This window comes from Podarcis gaigeae, assembly GCF_964106915.1.
Source record: "Podarcis gaigeae genome assembly, chromosome: 10".
NCBI classification, from domain to species: domain Eukaryota; kingdom Metazoa; phylum Chordata; class Lepidosauria; order Squamata; family Lacertidae; genus Podarcis; species Podarcis gaigeae.
Genome location: NC_139686.1, coordinates 13,708,358 through 13,730,856, shown reverse-complemented (window position 1 = coordinate 13,730,856; position 22,499 = coordinate 13,708,358). Strand labels below are relative to the sequence as shown.

General features: G+C 44.4%; 2 protein-coding genes across 4 annotated transcripts in view; one reads left to right on the top strand and one right to left on the bottom strand.

Moving 5' to 3' along the window:
• Positions 1-3,479, bottom strand: part of SLCO1A2 (solute carrier organic anion transporter family member 1A2) — a 43,938-nt gene extending 40,459 nt beyond the window's left edge. The window contains exon 1 of the mRNA XM_083700296.1: positions 3,452-3,479. The gene's annotated coding sequence lies outside the window, so the exon portion shown is untranslated. The remainder of the gene's footprint in view (positions 1-3,451) is intronic.
• Positions 3,480-6,455: 2,976 nt separating this feature from the next.
• On the top strand, positions 6,456-22,181 carry IAPP (islet amyloid polypeptide). 3 transcript variants are annotated; one of them, XM_083701035.1, is made up of 4 exons: positions 6,456-6,530; positions 14,961-15,057; positions 15,276-15,413; positions 21,612-22,181. In XM_083701035.1, the coding sequence occupies exons 2-4, from the start codon at positions 14,978-14,980 to the stop codon at positions 21,781-21,783; spliced, it is 390 nt and encodes a 129-aa protein (XP_083557161.1). In that variant the 5' UTR covers positions 6,456-6,530; positions 14,961-14,977; the 3' UTR covers positions 21,784-22,181. The 3 variants fall into 3 exon arrangements, with proteins under 3 accessions (XP_083557161.1, XP_083557159.1, XP_083557160.1); XM_083701033.1 differs by lacking the exon at positions 6,456-6,530 and adding an exon at positions 14,334-14,509; XM_083701034.1 differs by lacking the exon at positions 6,456-6,530 and adding an exon at positions 14,529-14,660.
• The last annotated feature ends 318 nt before the right edge of the window (positions 22,182-22,499 follow it).

The window sequence follows — 22,499 nt, the reverse complement described above, 5'->3', positions numbered from 1 at the left end:
ATCTTGCTTTATTGGCCGAGGGAGCCAGTGTACAGCTTCCGGGTCATGTGGCCAGCATGACTAAGCCACTTCTGGTGAACCAGAGCAGCGCACGGAAATGCCATTTACCTTCCCGCCAGAGTGGTACCTATTTATCTACTTGCAGTTTGATGTGCTTTCGAACTGCTAGGTTGGCAGGAGCAGGGACCGAGCAATGGGAGCTCACCCCGTCGTGGGGATTCGAACCGCCGACCTTCTGATCGGCAAGTCCTAGACTCTGTGGTTTAACCCACAGCGCCACCCGCATCCCATAAAAATGGTTGTATAAATGCTGTTTAATTTTGGACTGGGGTATGATGTCCTGCAGCTTCCTACTGAAACAGTGGCATGGCATTCTTTGCTGGCACCCAGGGCAGGTGTGCAGGCACTCTGCAGGGGGTCACTGCTGCCAAAGCAACCTCACCCCCATGGGAGCAAAACCGGGCCAAGCTGAACCGTCTGCCCGCCCACACAGGAGGGAACCTGACTGATCAATGTGGACCTTGGCAGGCAGAGAAGAGCACAGGGCCACACTACACTGGGGGCACTTTCTTGGGGGTGCTGGGTTCACCCCCCCTCAAAATTTGTGCACCCAATGGCATGACACTCAGGCACCTATCACGCTACGACGCTGTGCTGAAATCCTAAAAATGGTCGCACCACAAATGCTCCAGGTTTTTCTGTGGTTTCGCTTTGGTTGTGCTATAGCTCCCCTTCTGACAGCAATAATGTAATAAAATTGGGGAAGCATCGCAGAACATCTAATAGAGCAGGATGGTGTGTGTGGACAGTCCATTATAAATCCACCGCAGCTGTGCTGTTATGATGTCAATGGCATTTTGCAGAAGACACCCTCAAAAGAACCACAAGTCCACAGAGACCTTACATCTGGATGAGGGTGGCGCTGTGGTCTAAACCACTGAGCCTCTTGGGCTTGCTGATCAGAAGGTTGGCGGTTTGAATCCCCGTCACAGAGTGAGCTCCCATTGTTCTGTCCCAGCTTCTGCCAACCTAGCAGTTCAAAAGCATGCTAGTGCAAGTAAATAAATAGGTACCACTGTGGCAGGAAGGTAAACAGCATTTCCGTGCATTCTGGTTTCCGTCACGGTGTTCTGTTGTGCCAGAAGCGGTTTAGCCATGCTGGCCACATGACCCAGAAAGCTATCTGTGGAAAAACACCGGCTCCCTCAGCCTGAAAGCGAGATGAGCACCACAACCCTATAGTCGCCTTTGATCGGCCTTAACCATCCAGGGGTCCTTAACCTTTTTACCTTATGTCTGGTATTTACCAAGCATTCGTTCTGATTTGGTTACAGAGCAGTTGCAGCGCCATCACCCTGCATCCTGAACTCAAACTGATTTGCTTGCAAATTGTTTTTTTTACACACCTTCTTGTTAATCATTCATCAGTCCCACGCTTTGCAGTACATTTCCCCATCACTTTTCCAAAAGGCAAAAAGTTAGTTTCTTTCCCTTTTTTCAGAGCAAGTTTATTGAACTTTGCAGCAGAGCTTTAATCCACTGGGCAAACCTAAAGTTCCAGGATGACCCAGAATCCTTCCAGCAAAATACTGCCAGTCTAGGAGCACCTGAATTCGCCACTGGACCCCTTGTGCAGAACTCATAATGTGGTCTCCCAGCTTAAGGAACCTATTTGCAGGCTTTCCTCAGTCTACAGCAAGGGGGGTGGTCAACCTTTGGCTGTTCAAGGAGCCGCATTAGCTCTTGGGAAAGTTTCTGTTTGAGTGTGATTAAACTATATAACTATGGAAAGTTGGGTTTTGAGCCCCAATATAATAAATTCATGTCACGCTGGCCACGTGACCCGGAAGTGTCTCCGGACAGCGCTGGCCCCTGGCCTCTTAAGTGAGATGGGCGCACAACCCCAGAGTCTGTCAAGACTGGCCCGTACGGGCAGGGGTACCTTTACCTTTACTTTATAATAAATTCTATTATCTCCCCACCTCCAATACACACCTTTTTGTGTTTGCTACCCTGGGCAACTTTGCAAAGAAGGGCAGAATATGAATATAATAAATGGAAATTAAAGAAAGAAATTGGTGCTAGCTAGTGGTAATATTTATTTATTTTATCAGAGTCTTTCTGCCCCTGCTCCTTCCTGCAGCTCGAAGTGCATGGCAGCTTAACAGCAACACGTATACTATAAACAGTCATGCAAAACATAAAAGAGAACCACCCCTCCATGGCAAAACAGGCTGAGACTAGACATATATATTTCTTTAAATACTGTGAAAATGCTTCTTAAAAAAGAAAAAAGAAAATATATATTGAATTTGCCGTTAGCTCACTGTCACCATCTAGTGTCACATTTGCATAATGCACTTAAAGCACGCTTAAAACGTTATATTTGCAGCTGTATAGCTGAGCCCTAAGTCTCAACTCCAACCAACATCAACGCCCTCAGGTTCCAACGCCCTCCTGCTGCCGCCGCGCCGCCGCAGCCTGATTTCTGTTCTTATCCTGAAGCAAAGTTCTTAACCTGAAGCACTATTTCTAGGTTAGCGGAGTCTGTAACCTGAAGCATATGTAACCTGAAGCGTATGTAACCCAAGGTACCACTGTTTAAGCTGCCTAATCAAGACCTCTCGTAAGCAGTGTACACAATAAAACTGTAGATAAAACACAGCTATAATCTGCAAAACTATTTTGTGTGCGTGTGTGAAATAACCACTACTAAAACACAGATAAAATCTGTAAAATTTTCAAAACAAATATGGGTAAGTCACACGTAAATTGATCACTGCTATTAGTTAATCAGGTACACCTTCATATGTTGCCATTTAGTAGGAAATCCATTTGATTACCTCTTACTGTTTCTGCTTTCAAACCAGGGCTAGGTCTCTAGGGTGGCTTGGCACGATCCCCCCCCCCTGCCAACCTGCCCCATTTTGGTGCATTTCAAGCCCCTCTGGCTCCTCTTTCCCCCTCCACCCTATCCAAGTCCACTTTGAAGAGATGGATGGAACCAACCTGAAAAAGTCGACAACAGGGAAAGAGACAAGCAACAAGGAGGTGCGGTTGGCATGCCCTAGGCCTGGCAGTGCTACCCGGTATAGCTTGAACCTGCCTAGAGCAAGAGAATCAATTTGCAGAAACATCACTTATTCCGGGACCCACAGGAGTCTGTACATTTTGCACTGCAGACGGAACCCTTCAAAAACAGGGTTGCCAAGTTTTTAACCAGACCGTGTAACGAAACCTGTAACAGCACCTTGGCATGAAGAAATCTAGCAGGCGATCGTGTTCATCTCCACACCAAGGCAAGCTGCACTGTTTTCTGACACAAGTGACACAGTCAACGGCAGAAGAGCTGAGATGGCCCTTTTTCCTGCTCTGTCAGCAACCACACTTGAATATTAAAACAAACCCACACTCAAGATCTTTAGTAAAACAGATGCTGTCATTCACTTACTGCTGTGACTGTTTAGGAACATGTGGAATGATGTTTCCTGAATTTGCCTTTGATCTTTTATTTCCCAACATGTTGAAAATTAACTAGCATGTGGCGGCCATTATATGATAGGCTCCTGTCAAATATTTGCAGCCTCACATTTTAACTTGCTTCGCTCTAGCTGAGTAAATAATGCCAATGTTTAGACCACTGAGCCTCTTAGGCTTGCTGATCAGAAGGTCGGTGGTTCGAATCCCTGCAAAGGAGTGAGCTCCCGTTGCTCTGTCCCAGTTCCTGCCAGCCTAGCAGTTCGAAAGCACACCAGTCCAAGTAGATAAATAGATACCGCATTCGAATGCTGTTCGCCCAAAGATGGAAAGAAGAAGCACTCCCGACGAAAGAAGAGTGGCAAACCAAGTTAATGGATTGTGCTGAAATGGCAAAACTAACTGGAAAGTTCAGAAATCAAGATGACAATAAATTTTAAAAAGAATGGGAAATGTTTATTATGTTTTTGCAAATGTATTGTAAACAGATAAATACATTGGCAGGATTTTAAGAACACTTGTAATTTTAGAAATAGTACAGTAAATTTTAGAAATAGTACAGTAGAAATGATATGCAGTTGATAAGAAATTTAGGGAACCAGGAATGGGAGGGGAGGGAAGTCAGAGGATTCAGAGAATCCCACTTTATGGAATTGATATGGTTTTATGTATAATTATCTTTGTTTATGGATGTTATTGCATTTGTTACTGTTTGTTTTTTATTATATTTTGTTACTCTTGTTGAAAAATTAATAAAAATACTATTTTTAAAAAAGATAAATAGGTACCACTGCGGTGGGAAGGTAAACAGCGTTTCTGTGCACTGTGGCTTCTGTCATGGTGTCCCGTTATGCCAGAAGCGGTTTAGTCATGCTGGCCACATGACCCGGAAAGCTGTCTGCGGACAAACACCGGCTCCTTTGGCCTGAAAGGAAGATGAGCGCGGCAACCCCATAGTCACCTTTGACTGGACTGAACCGTCCAGAGGTCCTTTACCTTTACCTTATTGTATGGAGTACGGCTCTGCAGTATGGGACTTTGGATCAGCCCTCACTAGGGCTAATCTGCAGCTGACATGACCTGCAACTGGGCCCTGAATCAATTCAGTGGGAGGGGGCAGTTCTTCCTCCACTCTCTCCCAATCACACATTTTATTTGGGTTTTTTAAAACACAGAGGAGGGGGTGGGGAGGCTGGGGAAGAAGGGGTCGCAGGGTCTCCTCCCCACTACTTCACCAGTGCAATCCCTGCAGGGAACATGCTGGTGAAGCATGGTCCTCTACTCTGCCAAAGCACAGTGCAAGGCTGTTTGAAAGCCTTTTTGCAAACAGCCCAGCCCAGCTTACAGCCTGCCTCTCCTTCCCCTCTGCTGCCTGCCCGCATTGCCTTCTGGCAGTCCGGAACTGGGGTGATCTGAAGCTGTCCTCCCAACTTGGTTAAACGCCTGGTTCAACCCTGGTTCCACCTAAATAGGCCCAATTCAGTTCAGAAGTTAAAGGAAACCAGTGCCACTACTTAATGGCTATAATTGACTCATACATTTCAAGTGCACGTAAACAGCTATCTGGGTCATAGCAATCTTCTTCTCACACATCATGGGTTTCCTGCGTTGACAGTGGGGTGGAATAGATGACATCTGAGGTCCCGTCAAACTCTATGATCCTACACAACTGGGAAATAAGGACCTCCCCTTATTGATATGATGCTGGATGAGCATTTTAAGCATTTTAAGTATTATTCGTTGTTTTTTTTAATGGTTTTAAATTGCATTCATGCATTGGATTCTATTTTGTCATTTGAAGACTTTTTATTGTATCAGGTGGTTCATAAATGTAAATCACCATTATAGCTTCCATTGGAATCAATGGCCTTTTCTTCCCAGGGAGAATAACAGGTTGTTAGGGACATTAGCATAACTGCTGAGCTTCAGTTTCAATGGGCAAAGGTTGGGGGTGGAGTTGTGGGGGCAGGGCAAGCCGGCCAACTCCCCTTCCACCTGTTAAAAGGCACAGGACCAAACTTGGCTATCTGAACTTTCACAAGCACACAAATGTGACTGACTTCCTGTCTACCCTGAGTTGGGTGGCAGCTGGTAGAAAAGGCTCCTGGAACCATGTCTTGATTCGTAGCGATGGGCATGTGTGCCACTGGCAGATCGAGTGGCTGTTTAAGCACAGCTCCAGTGACTGGTTGGAAAACTGGCAGCCATAACCACAGGCTGACACAAGGCATCAATGAGTGGTGTCAAAGGTGAGGTTTGTCAAGCATGTTGCATGCCAGGAAAAAAAAACACAGAACCTAAACAAACAAAACAGGAAGGGTTTTAACAGAGGTGCTCCTCCAGAGAGCATTCCCCTGAGTGCGAACAGCTGCATGCCTGATCACCCAGCCTGACCTGCCCCATGTATACATAATGTCCTTAGCAGTTAGGAATTTGCAGTGGTTGTGATTTTCATCAATGGCCAAGGCTGGTGCAGAACACAGATACGGAATTTGATACTTCAGTTGTTGCTTATCTTTGAACATGTATGTTTGCAATTGCTTTCATACATCTTGTTTATTTTTTAAATTTCTACACTGCCCTTCACCCGAGGCTCATGGTCTTGTAGATATGGCATTTTATGCCTGCAGAAGCGGGATTTTATTAGCAAAGGGCCCACTGGCCCAAATAGGGAGAGGCAGATTTGTTGATTTGGTTTTCTCTCAGTTTCTCTTTTTTCTTCTTCTTCTGGTCTATTGTTCAGTCCTCTGTGTTTCCACTTCAGTTTCTGCATTTCTTTTAACGCTTTCACAAAAATCATCAGCATTTTTAGTGAAAATATCCCCTAATACACAAGTGTTTGTATGTAATTCTGGCTAAAGGAGACCTTTTTGCAAAGCGATTTCCCCTGATACAATGAATTTACATTGTGATTTTCGCCAGTAACATGAATTCATAAGTACCCTGTGCCATTTTGCACACATTACTAGGCTGCGTTCCAAAAGGTGGAGAAGCGCAAAATTCGAAGGAGGCTGTGTTTCAGCTCGTGTATTGTTTCACAATGTGCAAATAAGGTAAGTTTGCCTTTAAACACGAATTGAATCAATTCTTCCCCCTCCAATCCCAAGCCTCCCACAGCCATTGTGCTTTACCTGGGCTGCTGTTAAAGGCACTCTTGCTTCTGTGAACCAGAGGTCCAATGCATAGCTGTCAACCGTCCCTTATTTGGCGGGAAAGTCCCTTATACCAGCGCTGTGTCCCGCTGCTGCCCCTTATTGATGATGTCCCTTAAATTTCTTGGGTTTCAATGGAAGCAGCTCCTCTCCCTCCCTCCCTGCCGGCCAGGGAGAAGGGAGGCTCCAACTGTATTGCTTGGCTGCATTGCTCACCCAATAAGGAGTCTAAGAATGATTGGGGGTGGAGCTTGCATGCCTTGTGCCAATCAAATCAGCCGTGTTGCCTGGGGACTTGCCTTTGCTCAGCGCTTCCCAGCGGAGAGGTGACAGTGGTTTCCCTTGCTGCATCCCCTTTGCCAGGTTGCTGTGCTGTGGGAACCACAGCTTGAGGCTTCATTTGGCTGCTGGCTGGGCTTTCTGCCTTTGGTTTGGAGGGGCTCAGAAGCTGAACATACCTGCACTCAGAAAATCCCTTATTTTGGCTGCTGATCCCTTATTTTCGAGGCTGCTGGTCCCTTATTTTCAAATCTGTAAGCCGACAGTTATGGTCCAATGTGGAATCCTAGGGATGGGTGAATCTATCAAGTTTTGTTTCTCCAAGTTCCTCATTTTCCTATCTTCACAATCAATCATCAATTTAGTTTTCTATATTGGTTTGTGCATTTTTCTTAAGTCTTCATGAAATTTTGCCAGCATTTTACTGCACATTATTCCTGATATACATATTTTTGCATGTGCATTTGCATACTTTATGTTTTCCCCAATACACAGCATTTCCCCCCCCTGATACAATTCATTTCCCCATGTTATTTTCATAAATATATACATTTATGCACACTTTCTCCTAACACATGCATTCTTGTACAGAACTACAATGCAAAATTCAGAGAAGTGTGAAGGCTTCTTATATTTCGCTTTGCATATTCTTTCCCAGAAAACTTAGGGAAGCTTGCATTAAAATGCAAACGAAACTGAATATCTCTTCCTACATGCTGACAGCTCTCCTAATTAGATTGTCTAAACAGGATTTAAGAACATAGTCCCTAACCACCTGTAATGCAGCAATATGCAGCTGTCCCATTTGGGGATTGAACCTGTGCATTTGGTATTATAAGCACCATGATCTAATCAACTGAGATATCCTTGCTTCCTTCTGGATCAGGCCAGTGGCCCATATAGTCAAGCATTCTGCTTCCATAGTATTTGTTCCCAATACTATGGTGGTACCTTGGAAATTGAATGGAATCCGTTCTGGAAGTCTGTTCGACTTCCAAAACGTTTGGAAACCAAGGTGCAGCTTCCGATTGGCTTCAGGAAGCTCCTGCAGCCAGTCGGAAGCCACAAAAGCCATGTTGGATGTTCAGGTTCCAAAGAATGTTCACAAACACTCACTTTCGGGTTTGCAGCATTTGGGAGCCAAAACATTCAACTCGCAAGACATTCGGGATCCAAGGTATGGCTGTATTTGGAAGCCTTTTCCTCTGACTGTGGAGGCAGATAATAGACATCATGTCTAGTAGCTGTTTCCTCCATGAATGTGTCTAATCCTCTTTTAAAGCCATCCAAGTTGATGGTCATCAATGCCTCCTGGGGGAGCAAGTTCCATAATTTGACTATGTGCTGTGCGAAATACTGTATTTTTCGCTCCATAAGACACACTTTTTTCCTCCTAAAAAGTAAGGGGAAATGTCTGTGCGTCTTATGGAGCAAATGTGTGGTCGATCGCTGGCTCCCTTTCCGGTCCGGCCCCTTGCCCAGGTCTCCATTGTTGAATGTTCTGCAGACGGAGGCCTTTTATTTCCCCAGCGACATGTGACTGGCTTCTTAGATTATCTATCTGGAAACTGTAGAAACGGCTACCTTTCCTTTCCTAAAGAAGCTGCAGAACTGTGAGTTGAACCCCATAAAAACAGGATTTTTTCCCTTTGCAAAAGAAGCTGCACAACTGTGAGCCGATCCCCCCAAAAATGGGGCTTTCCCCCTTTCCTCCTCTAAAAACTAGGTGCGTCTTATGGTCAGGTGCGTATTATGGAGTGAAAAATACAGCTTCTTTTATCTGTCTTAAATCTGCCAACAGAATATATAAGCGATCACCCTTATTTCCAGCTTCAAAGCCCTGAACGATATTATTCCATTCGTTCTTCCCAAAACAAAGGTCATCACAAGCATCTTATTTCTGAAACTCCGTGCATTCATTTGTTCCTGCTTCTGTTTGGTTGTTTTTTAAAAAATGTAAGCAGGTGGATATCTCCTGATCTAGAGGTAAATTCGTTAAGACATCTTATTACAAAAACATCCATTTCTGAATGTTAGGAAACATCAACTGTTCTGGTTGTCTAAAGCAGCTCTATCGTTCAGTTTGATTCTTTTTTTCCATAGTGTATCAAAACAAAAATAATAAAAGCCCATTTTAGACAAACAAGGCCTTTAATAGAAGGTCCTTAAGGGATCTTTGCATGCCTCTGTTATGGGGTCTGCTTGATCCCCTGTTACGAGGTGCAGTGCATGTCGTTAAAATGGTTCATGAACAAATGTGTGGCAGCTTGACTGACAGTTCAAACGCATCACTGCATCTCCCGAGTCCTCTTCCTCTCCCGAAAATGCCATTAACTATGTGATTCATCAATCAATGCTTTATATAACCCGAAAACATTTCCATTTGGTTACCCACCAGGTCCCATTTCTTGAAGTGGGGCACCAATGTTCTCTGTGGGCAGAAACTGTCAATTGTATCTAGTTAGATTCTAAGCAATGAAAGGGGGATTTTATTTTTATTTTTAAAAAGGGGGGTTGTTCTGAATGAAGGTAGTTGGCCAGAAATACCCTTAAATGTTTTGTTTGTTGTTTCAACTATTTTTAGAAGGCTATAGGGAAGACAAGACTGGCTAAAATTGGGGGCATCAGAAGCGGAAGACCCACTAGGGCTGTTATGAAAACTTGAGCAATAATGCTCCACTGGGCAGCCAATAGAGGAAGACATAGTCCTCCTCTACTTTCTACTCCATCCCTCCAGGAGCAAAGAACTCACCATGGCAGCTGTGGGTGGGGTAGCAGAAGAGGTCCTTCGAAGGCAAGAGAGTCCCATCAGGCTTCTCCTTTCTTACTCAAAGTGTTTGCAAAAGGGAAACAGGGCTGCCTTGGGGACAGCCGGGATGGTGAACCAACAAGCTGAGGTTCGGTTGGGACATTTCAAGTTGATTGGCAGCGCTTGCAATGTCTTGCTCAACTCATGGCTCTCTGCGAGCTTCTGCAATTAGTTGATCACCATGGATGGGCCACCGAGCAACCCCCTCTCTCCCCCCCTCAATTTTATGGGGCCAAAAGGTGGCCAGGAAATAGCAAGCATGCAAACATTGTGTCCATGGCCACTATCCTGGCAGCATCTTCCGTTTCCAGGTTTAGCCACATATCTGCTGGCAGCAGGGTCTCTTTGCTCTTTCCTTCCTTCTGCCAAACATTCTATTCTTATTTGCTTGACATATTTTACACTTATTCCATATTTGGAAGGTTGTTCTTCCTACCTCAAACAGGCCCAGCTTTAACTAGGAATGGGGTCAATCTGTCAATTTCGGTCTCTCTCCATTTCTATTTCACCACTCTTAAGTGTAGATCAGTGTTTCCCAACCATGGGTCTCCAGCTGTTTGAGGACTACAATTCCCATCATTCCTGACCACTGGTGTTGCTAGCTAGGGATGATGGGAGTTGTAGTCCAAAAACAGCTGGCGACCCAAGGTTGGGAAACACTGGTTTAGATCTCTACATTTAAACATGAGCTTGCAATGCCAAAAAAACCAAAAAAAACAAACGCCACAGGAAAACACATCAGCACAGATCACTCCTAATTTATACACCTTTTAATGGCAATTTTGTGGTATTTTGGCTTAACACTCACATTTTTGCAAGCAATTTCCCCTAATAGAATGCATGTTAGTATGTTGTTTTCACTAATGTCTCAATTTTTATGCACATGTCACCCTAGTATATGCTGCTTCTTTTTTTATAGAAATTATTTGGCTGGAGATCTGCATTGCGAAATTCAGAAAACTATGCATTCCAAAGGGCTGGCAGTGTTTCGGTCCTCGTGTTGTTTTGGAATGATGCAAGTTCACCTTTAAATGCAAACTGAATTGACCCCACCTCCCGCATCCCGAGCTGTAACTAAGCTTCCAATCTGATTTGAATTGTTTGCCTAACCAGCCACTTTTCATCCTGTAACAATGGCTACAATTAATCAATATTTTTAACTCTGCGAAGAACTGATCATTCTTGTATTCTAGGTTCCAGTCTGGTTTTGGTTTTTTTAGTGTTATATAGTATTGCACTCCCCTGTATACCAGTGTATGTTGTCTGGTGTATATTGAACCGAAACTACTCTCTTTAAACAGGTAAGTGTAAAGGGACCCCTGACCGTTAGGTCCAGTGGCGGACAACTCTGGTTTTGCGTGCTAAAAATCTAAAGATTTCATAATGTGTGATCAATTGCACATATAGACATGCATGCCAACAGGAACAAGTGCTTTTTACCTGGTGCTGGTTATTTGCTAATGTCTAAGTTGAGAAGATGAGAAGCAGGCAGGTAGACAATACTAGAACATCCTAGAGACTTAGGATTGCTTTTTTGGAACTGTTTCTTTGCAAATGTAGAGATTGAGCAAGTAGGAATCAAGCATGCTGGCAGATAGGTCCACTAGGTAAAGGTAAAGGGACCCCTGACCATTAGGTCCAGTCGTGACCGACTCTGGGGTTGCAGCACTCATCTCGCTTTATTGGCCGAGGGAGCTGGCGTACAGCTTCCGGGTCATATGGCCAGCATGACTAAGCTGCTTCTGGCGAACCAGAGCAGCACACAGAAACGCCATTTACCTTCCCGCCGGAGCGGTACCTATTTATCTACTTGCAGTTTGATGTGCTTTCGAACTGCTAGGTTGGCAGGAGCAGGGACCGAGCAACGGGAGCTCACCCCATCACGGGGATTCGAACCGCCGACCTTCTGATCGGCAAGTCCTAGGCTCTGTGGTTTAACCCACAGTGCCACTGCCAGTCAACAACATAGTAGCCACTCCCCCCCAGCAAGCTCCAAACTCTGCCCTCCTACATTCAAACTGCAAAAACTTCCTCTCAGGCCATAAATGGAACTTCCTACAGCCAGTCATTCTTGGCACCGTAAGCCCACCTACAGAATGAACGGCTGCACGTTTGTTTATTCCCGTGCTCAACTTTGCAGCTTGCAGAAAACTATTATGAACATCTCGATTCTTGGTTAGGCTCAGCTCCCCAAATACTTGGGGGGGGGGGCTGTCGCTATTCATAGCAGAACTGTCAAGCAAACGTCATCCGATGAGAACATAATGAAAAAGGCAGGTTATCGTCCCCCTCTCTCGTTTTTTCCCTGCCATTTTCAGAGGTGCATGCTTTTGTTGTAGTAGGGAAGCCTGGAAAAGAATCCAGATGGTTGAAAGTTAGGAGCGTGGACGGACGGACACAAATAGCCTCTGTTCCAGATTTCTTCCCAGTAAGTTTTGCTCTGAACATTTTTTAAAGGGGGAAGGCACAGCCATCACCCTATTCCTGATCATGCAGGAATAATGCGAAGAGTATTTGGTAAGCAACTAGATACAGCTGCAGCTCCTACTTTAAAAGATAAACGAATGAGCAGCCTAATTCAAATTCAGGTCCATGTTACTGGGGGAGGGAGGTTAATCCTTTCCTCACACATTTTTCTGTGTTTTCCCCAGTACGAGCGCCGCCGCATCCAAATGCTATGGGGTCGCTAACCTGTGTAGCCCTCCAGATATTGCTGGGCTTCAACTCCCATCAGCCCCAGATGATGTAGTCCATGGTCAGGGATGATGGGAGTGGTAGTCCAACATCATTTGGAGGGTCGGAGCTGAGTGACCTTTGATGAAGCTATTTGTCCTGTAGGGCAGCAGTCAGTTTTTAAAGGGATGGATTTCATCTGAATAGAGGGGAAAGGTTAATAGCCCCTTGTCACCATCGTCCCAATCCAAAACAGTCACCTATGTTCATACACAACCCTACAGAGTCAACCCCATGCAACTGACTGCTGACCATAGCTGTCAACTTTTCCCTTTTCTTGCGAGGAATCCTATTTGGAATAAGGGAATTACAGGTGCACTAACACTAACAGTGCACTCAGACTTTCCCCTCTCTGTGAACCATCTCACTTCATGGTTGCAAGGTGCATAGAGAACAATTCAGTCTTACTGTAGAGTTCTGATTATTCATTTCAATACAGTGGTACCTCGGGTTACAGACGCTTCAGGTTATAGATGCTTCAGGTTACAGACTTCACTAACCCAGAAATAGTACCTCAGGTTAAGAACTTTGCTTCAGGATGAGAACAGAAATAGCACGGCAGCAGCGGGAGGCCCCATTATCTAAAGTGGTAGCTCAGGTTAAGAACAGTTTCAGGTTAACAACAGACCTCCGGAACGAATTAAGTTCTTAACCCGAGGTACCACTGTACTGTCTGTCACACAAACACAATCTGCACCAAATTAGTTCTGTGTGGAATTTTCCTGTTCAGGTTCCAGCCAGCCAGTCAGGCTTTCAACCAGGGCGTGCCATTTTCTGTTTCCCACGCCCAACAGACATTCAGCATTCCATGGCCAGTGAGCATGCTCAGTCCTAAATGGGTATTTTTTTGTTCTCCCCGAAGTGGAAGGATCCTTTAAGGCAGGCATCCCCAAGCTCAGCCCTCCAGATGTTTTGGGACTACAAGTCCCATAATTCCTGACCACTGGTCCTGTTAGCTAGGGATGGTGGGAGTTGTAGTCCCAAAACATCTGGAGGGCCAAGTTTGGGGATGCCTGCTTTAAGAGAATTTTCCCCTACTTTCTGCAAAACTCTGGGTTCTCTCAAGCATACTGATAGCCTCCCCATATTTCTGAATTGCCCTGTTTTGGCTGCAAAGCTTCTGCAGTCAGTTTTAGTGGGAATAGATGGATAAATGCATTGATGGATGAATGAAAGACACACACACACACACACACACACACACACACACTGATAGTTCTTCCTTTCTTAAGGACCTCAAGCACCACTTCTCCCCATATGAGCCAACCTGGACCCTGCAATCATCACCTGAGGCCCTTCTTTGTGTGTCTTTCCCCAAGAGAGGGCAGAGGGTGGCAACACGAGTACAGGCCTCTTCTGTGGTGGCTCCCCATTTACGGAATGCTCTCCCCATTAAGACTCACCAGGCACCTTCATTACATATCATTAGGCTCCAGGCAAAAACATTCCTCTTCTCCCATGCCTTTGATTAATTAAACCATCTATGGCATTTAAAAAGTGTTTGTGGGAGGGAGGTTATTGGTTCCCTTTTGCTGTTTTGTGTCATTATGTACCTTATTCTCTCAATTTGCATTTTTACGCTGTGAAGTGCCTTGCGATCTTCGGGTGGTGGGCTGTCTACAAATTTACTAAATAGTAATAAACAAATCCTTACAGAATGCCCAACTATGTGCATTTCATTAGTTCTTCGCCTTGCGTTTCATTTCCTCTTCCTCACAATTCCTTTTTTAAAAATAAAATCTGTTTTGTTGCCTTATTGAGCGGCAGTTAACGCCCAAAGGGGACAGCAACTCTCTGCATCTTATTAGACCTCTTCTTGAAATGCTGGTGTTGGTTCTCATGTCGCGATGCCTTGCGTTATTAGCATCTCTTCACAAGAGCTTCCCAAATTGGCCTGGCTAAGATTTACCGACGTGTAAATGGAGGGATGACCCATCAGCCTCTGCTCATTACGGGGGCACTTTTTATCTATAGGGAGAGAAGTTAATGACAGAAGCTCTCTCGCTCTCTCTTCTCTCTCTCTCCCTGCCTGATGTCAGAGCTGAGAAAGCTATGAAGGGTATATAAGCGCTTGTATCGCTTGCGAACAAGGCAGGTGGGGGGAAAAGGTAACCCAGTGTCAGAAGCAAGTGTGGGATTGTTCCCTGCACGATTGCTTCCAATACTGGCATTTGCTAGATTTCCTCGGCTCCTTCCTCAGCCACTGACAGGTAACCGGGTTCTTATTTGGAAACCGAAATCAGCTAAAAGTATAGAAAAGAGGGGTGGATTCTAAAGTAACGCAAACTGGAAATTTTGCCGGTATTGATGGCAAATTGTTAAGGCAGAATTCTGTTAAAACATCTGGGGAAACAGAGGAGATGTTTTCTAATTGTTTAGATTGGAACGGGGATCTTTGGGTTCTTCTTTCTGTTCTGACTGAATATTTGGTGTGGATGCAATTGTAATGCTCAGTGAATGTTTCTGGCTGAAGTTTGTCTTGTGTGATTTCTTTCCCCCACCACTCCCAGAAAGACCCGGAGGAGAGATGTGCGGCCTCAAAGGACCCTTCCTTTTCATCATTTTGTCTATTACTTTAAATTCCCTGGAAGCGACGCCTGTCGACAGGTCAGTAACCATTAAGCATATTCTGCTTTTTAAAAAGAAGTCAAATGATTGTTATTTTTGTAGTGCTGCACATGTGGATTTTGGGGTTTGGGGTCTGTTGTTTTTGGCCATATCAGTTGCAAAAGGCAAAGGGAGGGAAGGAGATAAAGAGGAAGGGAAGGAGAGGAAGGAGAAGCATGAAAAGAAAGAACAATTTTGCTTTTTATCCTTGTTTAAAGACTTCTCTCCTTGGCTGATGATTTATCGGATGGCACTCCCAACAGACAAGAGTGGCTCTTACCCATCGTCTCCCGAAGTAGCGGCTTCTTGGGAATTAACAGTGCACTGATCGGAGAAGAAGCGATAAAGCCCAAAAGGTACCAGATTTGTTTGGATTGCTTTTGATTCAGATGCAAAAGATACGCAGAGGGACAGTGTGTTGGGAACTGCATTTGAGGTTCGCCTAGGCATTGCGTTTCTGTTCAAAGTTCCTGTGGTTATTCATATCTCCAGACAATGTTTGCAATATTCTCCAGCTCCACACCTTCAGATGCAATTTGCACTTTCACTCATTCCACTGCTAGCATATTTGGCAGTGAACAGTATATCATTGCTTCTGTTTTATAGAACTTCTGCTAACAAGTCTCTCCTAGCTGCCTAAGATTTTAAACCTCCTTGAATTTATTTCTAAAAAGCACTTTACCAATCAGTTGGTAAGATCGAATAGATCACCAATTTGGATTTATTTATTTTTTTATGTGGTGAACTTGACAATGATGCCAATTTCATTTAATTAAGAGTTTGCATGAAGTGTTATTGTTGATACAGCAAGGATATAACTATAGATCTGGGGTGTCTCATGAACTCCAGTGTTATTTCCTAGAGGTCACCTTTTTCCTTGAACATAAACTTTCTTGGAAGTAGAGAAGAAAAATACAAATACTGAATGGCTGTCAGCAATTTATCCTAACTACTCTAATCCATAAGAAATAGCTATGGGGCGAACAAGTGGGAAGATTTAAGAGTATTAAGATCCCTAATACCTTGAGTATGCAGTATTTCATTATTTCCCATTTGCTTTAATTAGAATCAAACTGACCCCCAAGGCCATTTTAATGAAATAAAAAAAGGAGGAATGCTTGACATATTTTGGGGGGCCTATTAAATATCAGAAAAGCCACCAAGAAGTATGACTCGAACTTTTGATACTTTTCAAACTTTGTAAAGGTTTCGTTTTGCATGGAGTTACTGCTTTTTGATTTCTCAAAGGATTATTGCATAGGATTTTTCTTTCCCCCCATCCAAAAAAGATGTTCAGGAAAGAGTGTTAGCAGGCATGGAAATAAGACTTTTGTTTTTAAGTCTTCCTTGCTCAGATAAATGTACACGGTTGTTCACACATTACACTGCACACAGGTATAAGCTGTCACTCCACACGTACAAGTGTTGGGGTGAAAAAAGCAAGCCCTTGTTCATTTGTACACAGGTGACTGTACACTCGTTGAACATTACTTGTGAATTACTGTACGGGTGTGCACAGCTCAACTATTTTCATACACAGATTGTGCATTCGTCGAATGTAATGTGTGAATGTTCCTTACAGCCTAAAAAATAACAACCATGTAAACAGTTACTGGGTTTGTGTGCTCTTTGTGAGTTCCGGGAGCATTTTCATTTAAGGAACCATAAATACTGTCTTATTAAACAGCTATAAAAAGAGCAATTTGGATATAAACAAATGAAACAATATACTAAAGGGCAGCAGGCCTTGGTAGGCTTCCTAAGTTCCTAGCTAATTTTAAATCAGTTTCCTAATTTTAGTTAGGGAACCGTGCACCAGCCTCAGACCATGCCTTCTGTAGGGAGATGATTACCTGTCAGAGGATGCTAATTAAAACAACAACAACAACTATGTAGGTAGCTGAGAATGCAGGTGTGCTCTTGAAATTCTTTGCTGCAATTCCCTCTTTGTGTGAGAGACATAAGGAGTGAATGCACAGTGCAGATTTTACAAGTAAGGACCGTGATGCTCGATGTAGGCAAGGACCTGTAACTGTCCTCAGAATAGTGAGAAGCATTGCACTGCTCTCTTAGGAATGGACCATAGCTCAGCCTTGTGTCCCAGATTCAATCCCCAGCATCTCCAGGGAGGGCTCTCATCTGAAATCCAAGAGTGCTGCCGCCAATTGGTTTAGGCACTTCTGACCTCAACGGAACAACAGTCTCATTCGGCAGAAGTCTAGTGTCCAAGCCTTATGAGGAATGGTTGAGGGAACTGGGCATGCTTAACCTGGAAGGTGAATTCTCTTTCATTGGAAGAAGAAGAGTTTGGATTTGATATCCCGCTTTATCACTACCCGAAGGAGTCTCAAAGCCGCTAACAATCTCCTTTCCCTTCCTCCCCCACAACAAACACTCTGTGAGGTGAGTGGGGCTGAGAGACTTCAGAGAAGGGTGACTAGCCCAAGGTCACCCAGCAGCTGCATGTGGAGGAGCGGGGAATCGAACCCAGTTCACCAGATTACGAGTCCCCCGCTCTTAACCACTACACCACACTGGATGGCCATCCTTCATGGATGCTTTAGCTGAGATTCCTACATTGCAGGGGGTGGGACTAGTTGGTCCTCAGAGTAATTCATTCAGCAGTTGCTTTATGCCTGGTAGGAGGGGAACTGGAGGGGAATAAATCCTCTCCAAAATGCCCTGTAAATGTATGAATGTTAATAACCCTTGTAAGTTACACGCAAAAGACCCCCCCCCCTCCCATTTAGGTGTCATTCAATCGATTTGAGCAGCACCTTCATGGTATCTTCAGAGAAGGATAATTATAGTATAGTTAAGTCATTAAGCAGCAACAATGACTCAATGTTAACTTTCAGACGCACTTTTTAAAGGCTATTTAGAGAACTTGCTGATATCATGAGAATGATTAGCATGACAATATCTTGCTCCCATCAGCTACTCCTGAAGAAAGAGAAGAGCTCCATTCAGTGGCAACTGCTCCCCCTAAAATACTTTCCTCCAACGTCTTCCCTAGTCACCAGCTGTTCTTTGGTCCAACCAACAAAGATGGAAATTGCTGGCCTATGTGTTAGCTACACCTAACCTGGAATTGAGTCTGCTCTGTGATTTGTGGATTCATGGGCCAAATCTTTATGTGGATTGGCCTGATAGGCCGCCCACTTGTCAATCACCTGACATCACAATGGCATCAGGTCAGAGGTTCTGTTAAAATGGAGGGTTTCCCCATCCTTCGTTTTAGCATGCATACCCCTTCTGGGTCAGAAAGCCGTTTTCAACAGAATCCCCTGCCAAAAGAAGGGAACAGATGCATGTAGCCAAAATAGGATTTAACCATGTCCTCCTGACCATTAGATGACATCACAAAAAGTCCATGTGGGCCAGGATGGCCAGTGGCCTAGAATTTCCCCACCCTGACCTATATTGTTACATTACATTATTCTATGATTCTATAGGTATTCAGGCAGATGTTGGATGGTCATCCGTCATTGATGCTTTAGTTGGAATCTCCTTTCTTGTAACTTGAAGCCATTGGTTTGAGTCCTAGCCTCTGGAGCAAGAGAAAACAAGCTTGTTCCATCCTTCATATGAAAGCCCTTTAGGTATTTGAAGATGGCTATTATATCTCCTCTCAGGTTCCTCTTTCCCAGACTAAATATACCCAGTTCCTTCAACCGTTCCTCATAAGGCTAGACCCTTGATTATCTTAGTTGCCCTCCTCTGCACATGTTCCAGCTTGTCAACATCCTTCTTAAATTGTGGCGCCCAGCATTGGACACAGTATTCCAGGTGTGCTCTGACCAAGGCAGCATAGAGCGGTACTATTACAAGAGTACCTCGGGTTAAGAACTTAATTCGTTCTGGAGGTCTGTTCTTAACCTGAAACTGTTCTTAACCTGAACTACCACTTTAGCTAATGTGCCCCCCCCCCCCGCTGCTGCCGCACGATTTCTGTTCTCATCCTGAAACAAAGTTCTTAACTCGAGGTACTATTTCTAGGTTAGCGGAGTCTGTAACCTGAAGCATCTGTAACCCGAGGTACCACTGTACTTCCCCTGATCTGGGCATTATACTTCTGTTGATGCAGCCTAGAATAGCATTAGCTGCTGCTGCATCACACTGTTGACTCATGTTAAGCTATTAAGACCCCTAGATCGTTTTCACGTGTACTACTGGCAAGCCAGGTGTCCCCTGCCTTATATTTGTTCAGCTGCTTCTTCCTGCCAAAGTGTAGAACCCTACTGAAATTCATTTTGTTAGTTTGGGCCCAGTTCTCCAATCTGTTGAAGTCATCTTGAATCCTGATTCCGTCTTCTGTGGCATTTGGTGTCATCTGCAAATTGGATGAGTATTCAAATATGTTGAACAACGGACCTAGGACAGAACCTTGTGGCACCCCACTTGTTGCTTTTTTCCAGGATGACAAGGAACCATTAATGAGCACTCCTTGGTTTTGGTCAGCCAACCTAACAAATCAAGTAAAAATAACCTCATCCAGCCCACGTTTTTCCAGCTTCTCCAGTTTCCCTGCCAGAATTTCCACCTCAGTCCACATTTGCTTTTGGCCCTGCCTATCACTGCCATGTGACACCCCCCCCCCCGACATTTTCCCAAATTGGAGTGCAAACCTCAGGCTGAGAAACATCATGTCTTCCCACCTTAGAAAATCTAGCCCTTGTCTCTCTGAGCTGAAACCTATTTCCTGAAGGGATGGCTTGAAGAATCGTTTTCAAGCATCCATGATTGTCAGTGAGATCAGCCCATATACAGAACAAGGTGCAATGTCGTTATATGGTTTCAATGCAACCGAGATATTGGCTTCATGCATTGAGCTTCGTTATTTATTAACCTCTTCATTCAGCTTTAAGAAGAAAAGATCTGGAAAGGTCCTGCAAGGGTTTGTGTGACTGATTAAAATCCACTAGGTCTATTGTTATTGTGCTTCTTTGACAGCTAGAAGAATCTTTTCATTCTTGTTCCACTAGGAGCAATCTTCAAAAATTGCTTCATGTGGGATCGTAACAGAAAGAAAAGGCAATTGTACTTTTTTGGAAAAGAAAGGAAGAAGAAAAACCCACATGTCCATGCCTAACTGGTTCGGATTGGTAAGAGGCCCATATAAAGTAGATGGACCAGCCCTGATTTCAGCTACATAAAGATCCACACTCAGAGAATAAACTTTAGTATGTAAGATTTGGATTTACTTTTCAAATTCAACATGGAACAATATATCTCTATGTCAGACAGAAGGTTCAATCTTTTATCCATTAGGATTGCAACTTCGACAAAACATTGAACAAAACATAGATTTTAATAGATGGGGATCTCTGTAGTATTTAGATGTACAAATAGCTGGAGATATAAATGTCAAGAGAAAGAGGGACAATACCTTGCTTGATTGTTAGATCTCTTGACAGAATTTGTAGAATTGTCTGTTGCTTATCCCATGCCATCCAGGTCAGCAAAAACAAGTGCTCTAGCCATGAAGGTTCATGACAGTTGAATGAATTTTATTATTATGGTCACAAACCAGTTCTAGCTCACTTACAATATCAGGAAAATCATAAAACACAACAGGAATACATTGAATTGCAATTGGGTATAACAGAGACAATTCAGATATAGTGACAGCTAAAAATATACATTAAATCTTGATCACTAAAATATAACCTGAAATTGTCATTTAAAACCTTGATCATTTTGGTAGTACAGCTTGTTCCCTAAGTTTTATGGCAGTCGCACAGAATTTGGCCACCCTTAGCGTGATCTCTAGATCCTTGTCCTCTACCACGAGTTTTAGACATAAGGTTCATGACAGTTCAGAGAACTTTCTTTCTGAGATAATCTATTTCTAGGTTAATGAAGAAAGTGTGAGAGTCCAAAGTCACTTCACAACACAGCAGAGTCAAACAACGCAATGTGCAAAGTTCAATAAATAAAGAGGAGGCTGACAGCCTACACCAGGGGTAGGAAACCTCAGGCTGGGGGAGGGGGGCAGATGCAGCCCTTGAAGACTGTCTACCTGGCCCTTGGGGGCTTCCCCCAGACCATGCCTTCTCCCCAGCCATGACCTCTGCTGACTAGCTGTGATTCCTACATTGCAGAAGGTAGGACTGAATGACTCTTGGGGTCCCTGTCAACCCTTTGGTACTATGATTCCAGCAACTGGTAATTCATTACTGCCTTTGATCATGGAAGCAGAGCAGAGCCATCACAGCCAGCTAGCTGTTCCACCGATAGCTGTACCTATGATCATGTGCTCTACCTCCACAGTCATGCTTCTGAAGGCCAGTTGCTGGAAACCACAGAAGGGATCTTGTGCTCGTGTGCTGCTCCCTGGTTGGCCACTGGGAGAACAGGAAGCTGGACCACCCATTAGCCGGATTCAGCAGGGCCCTTCTTATGCACTTGATTAGATTTATCTACCACCATTCATTGTCTCAGGGCCAGTTATGTTCTAGTGAAGCAGCTTAATGTTGCAATCAGCCATGGCAGCAGGAGTGCCTGTCCCAAGGTTTTCACAGTCGTGTGTCTCTTCTTTTCAATGTCCCCAGCCACCGCCTAGAGAAACGGAAGTGCAACACGGCCACGTGCGTGACACAGCGCCTGGCAGACTTCTTGGTCCGGTCCAGCAACTCCATCGGTGCGATCTATTCGCCGACCAACGTGGGGTCCAACACCTACGGCAAGAGAGACAGAGAGCCTCCAACCTATCTACAGCTTTAATGTTGCAAGATGGCGAGGATCGCGGTCCTCCTTAGGGATCCCCCCTCCCTCCCTCTGTTTGTTTTTTTAATGTACATGGACCTGATCCTTAAAAGTCCTCCACCCAAGTTCTCTTTGTCTGAACGAGGCTGCCGCTCGGGCAAGCAGCCTGCAGATTTGGCTGCCCACATGACCCCTCTCCCTTTTGGTCATTGAATACCTGTCTATCCTTCAGAGTGCCTTGTTTTCTTTGTGTGGTATCCGATGTACGTGACTTTCATGGATTCGCCATGCCTCTGTGTGTGTGAAGGATGAAACACGTAGCGCTCCTGCAATGTGGTTGTGAAATGCCTCCCTTCAAAAGAAAATAAACCTCACGCTCCCATGCCACAAAACCTGAAATGTAAAAGTGCGACAGCCACTCGTTTCTCTTTCTTTCATTTTTTTAAAAAATTAAAACAATTTTAAAAATGACGAAATGCAAGGTGTATGTCCTTGTAGTCCCATCTGAGTGGAACCATGTGTCAGGAGGTCCTACACACAAGTAGGAGTCTGGCAGAGACACATGCCTGACTGGCATGTTCTCTCTCTCCTGGTCGTTCATTCGGGAGATTCAAAATCTTTCTCCAGTCTGAACATCACAGCGACTGATACCTTAAGACCAGCGGTGGCCAACTTCCAAGAGACCTACTCACTAAATTAAAAACAGGCAGTGATCTACCAGTTGGGTTCAGGTC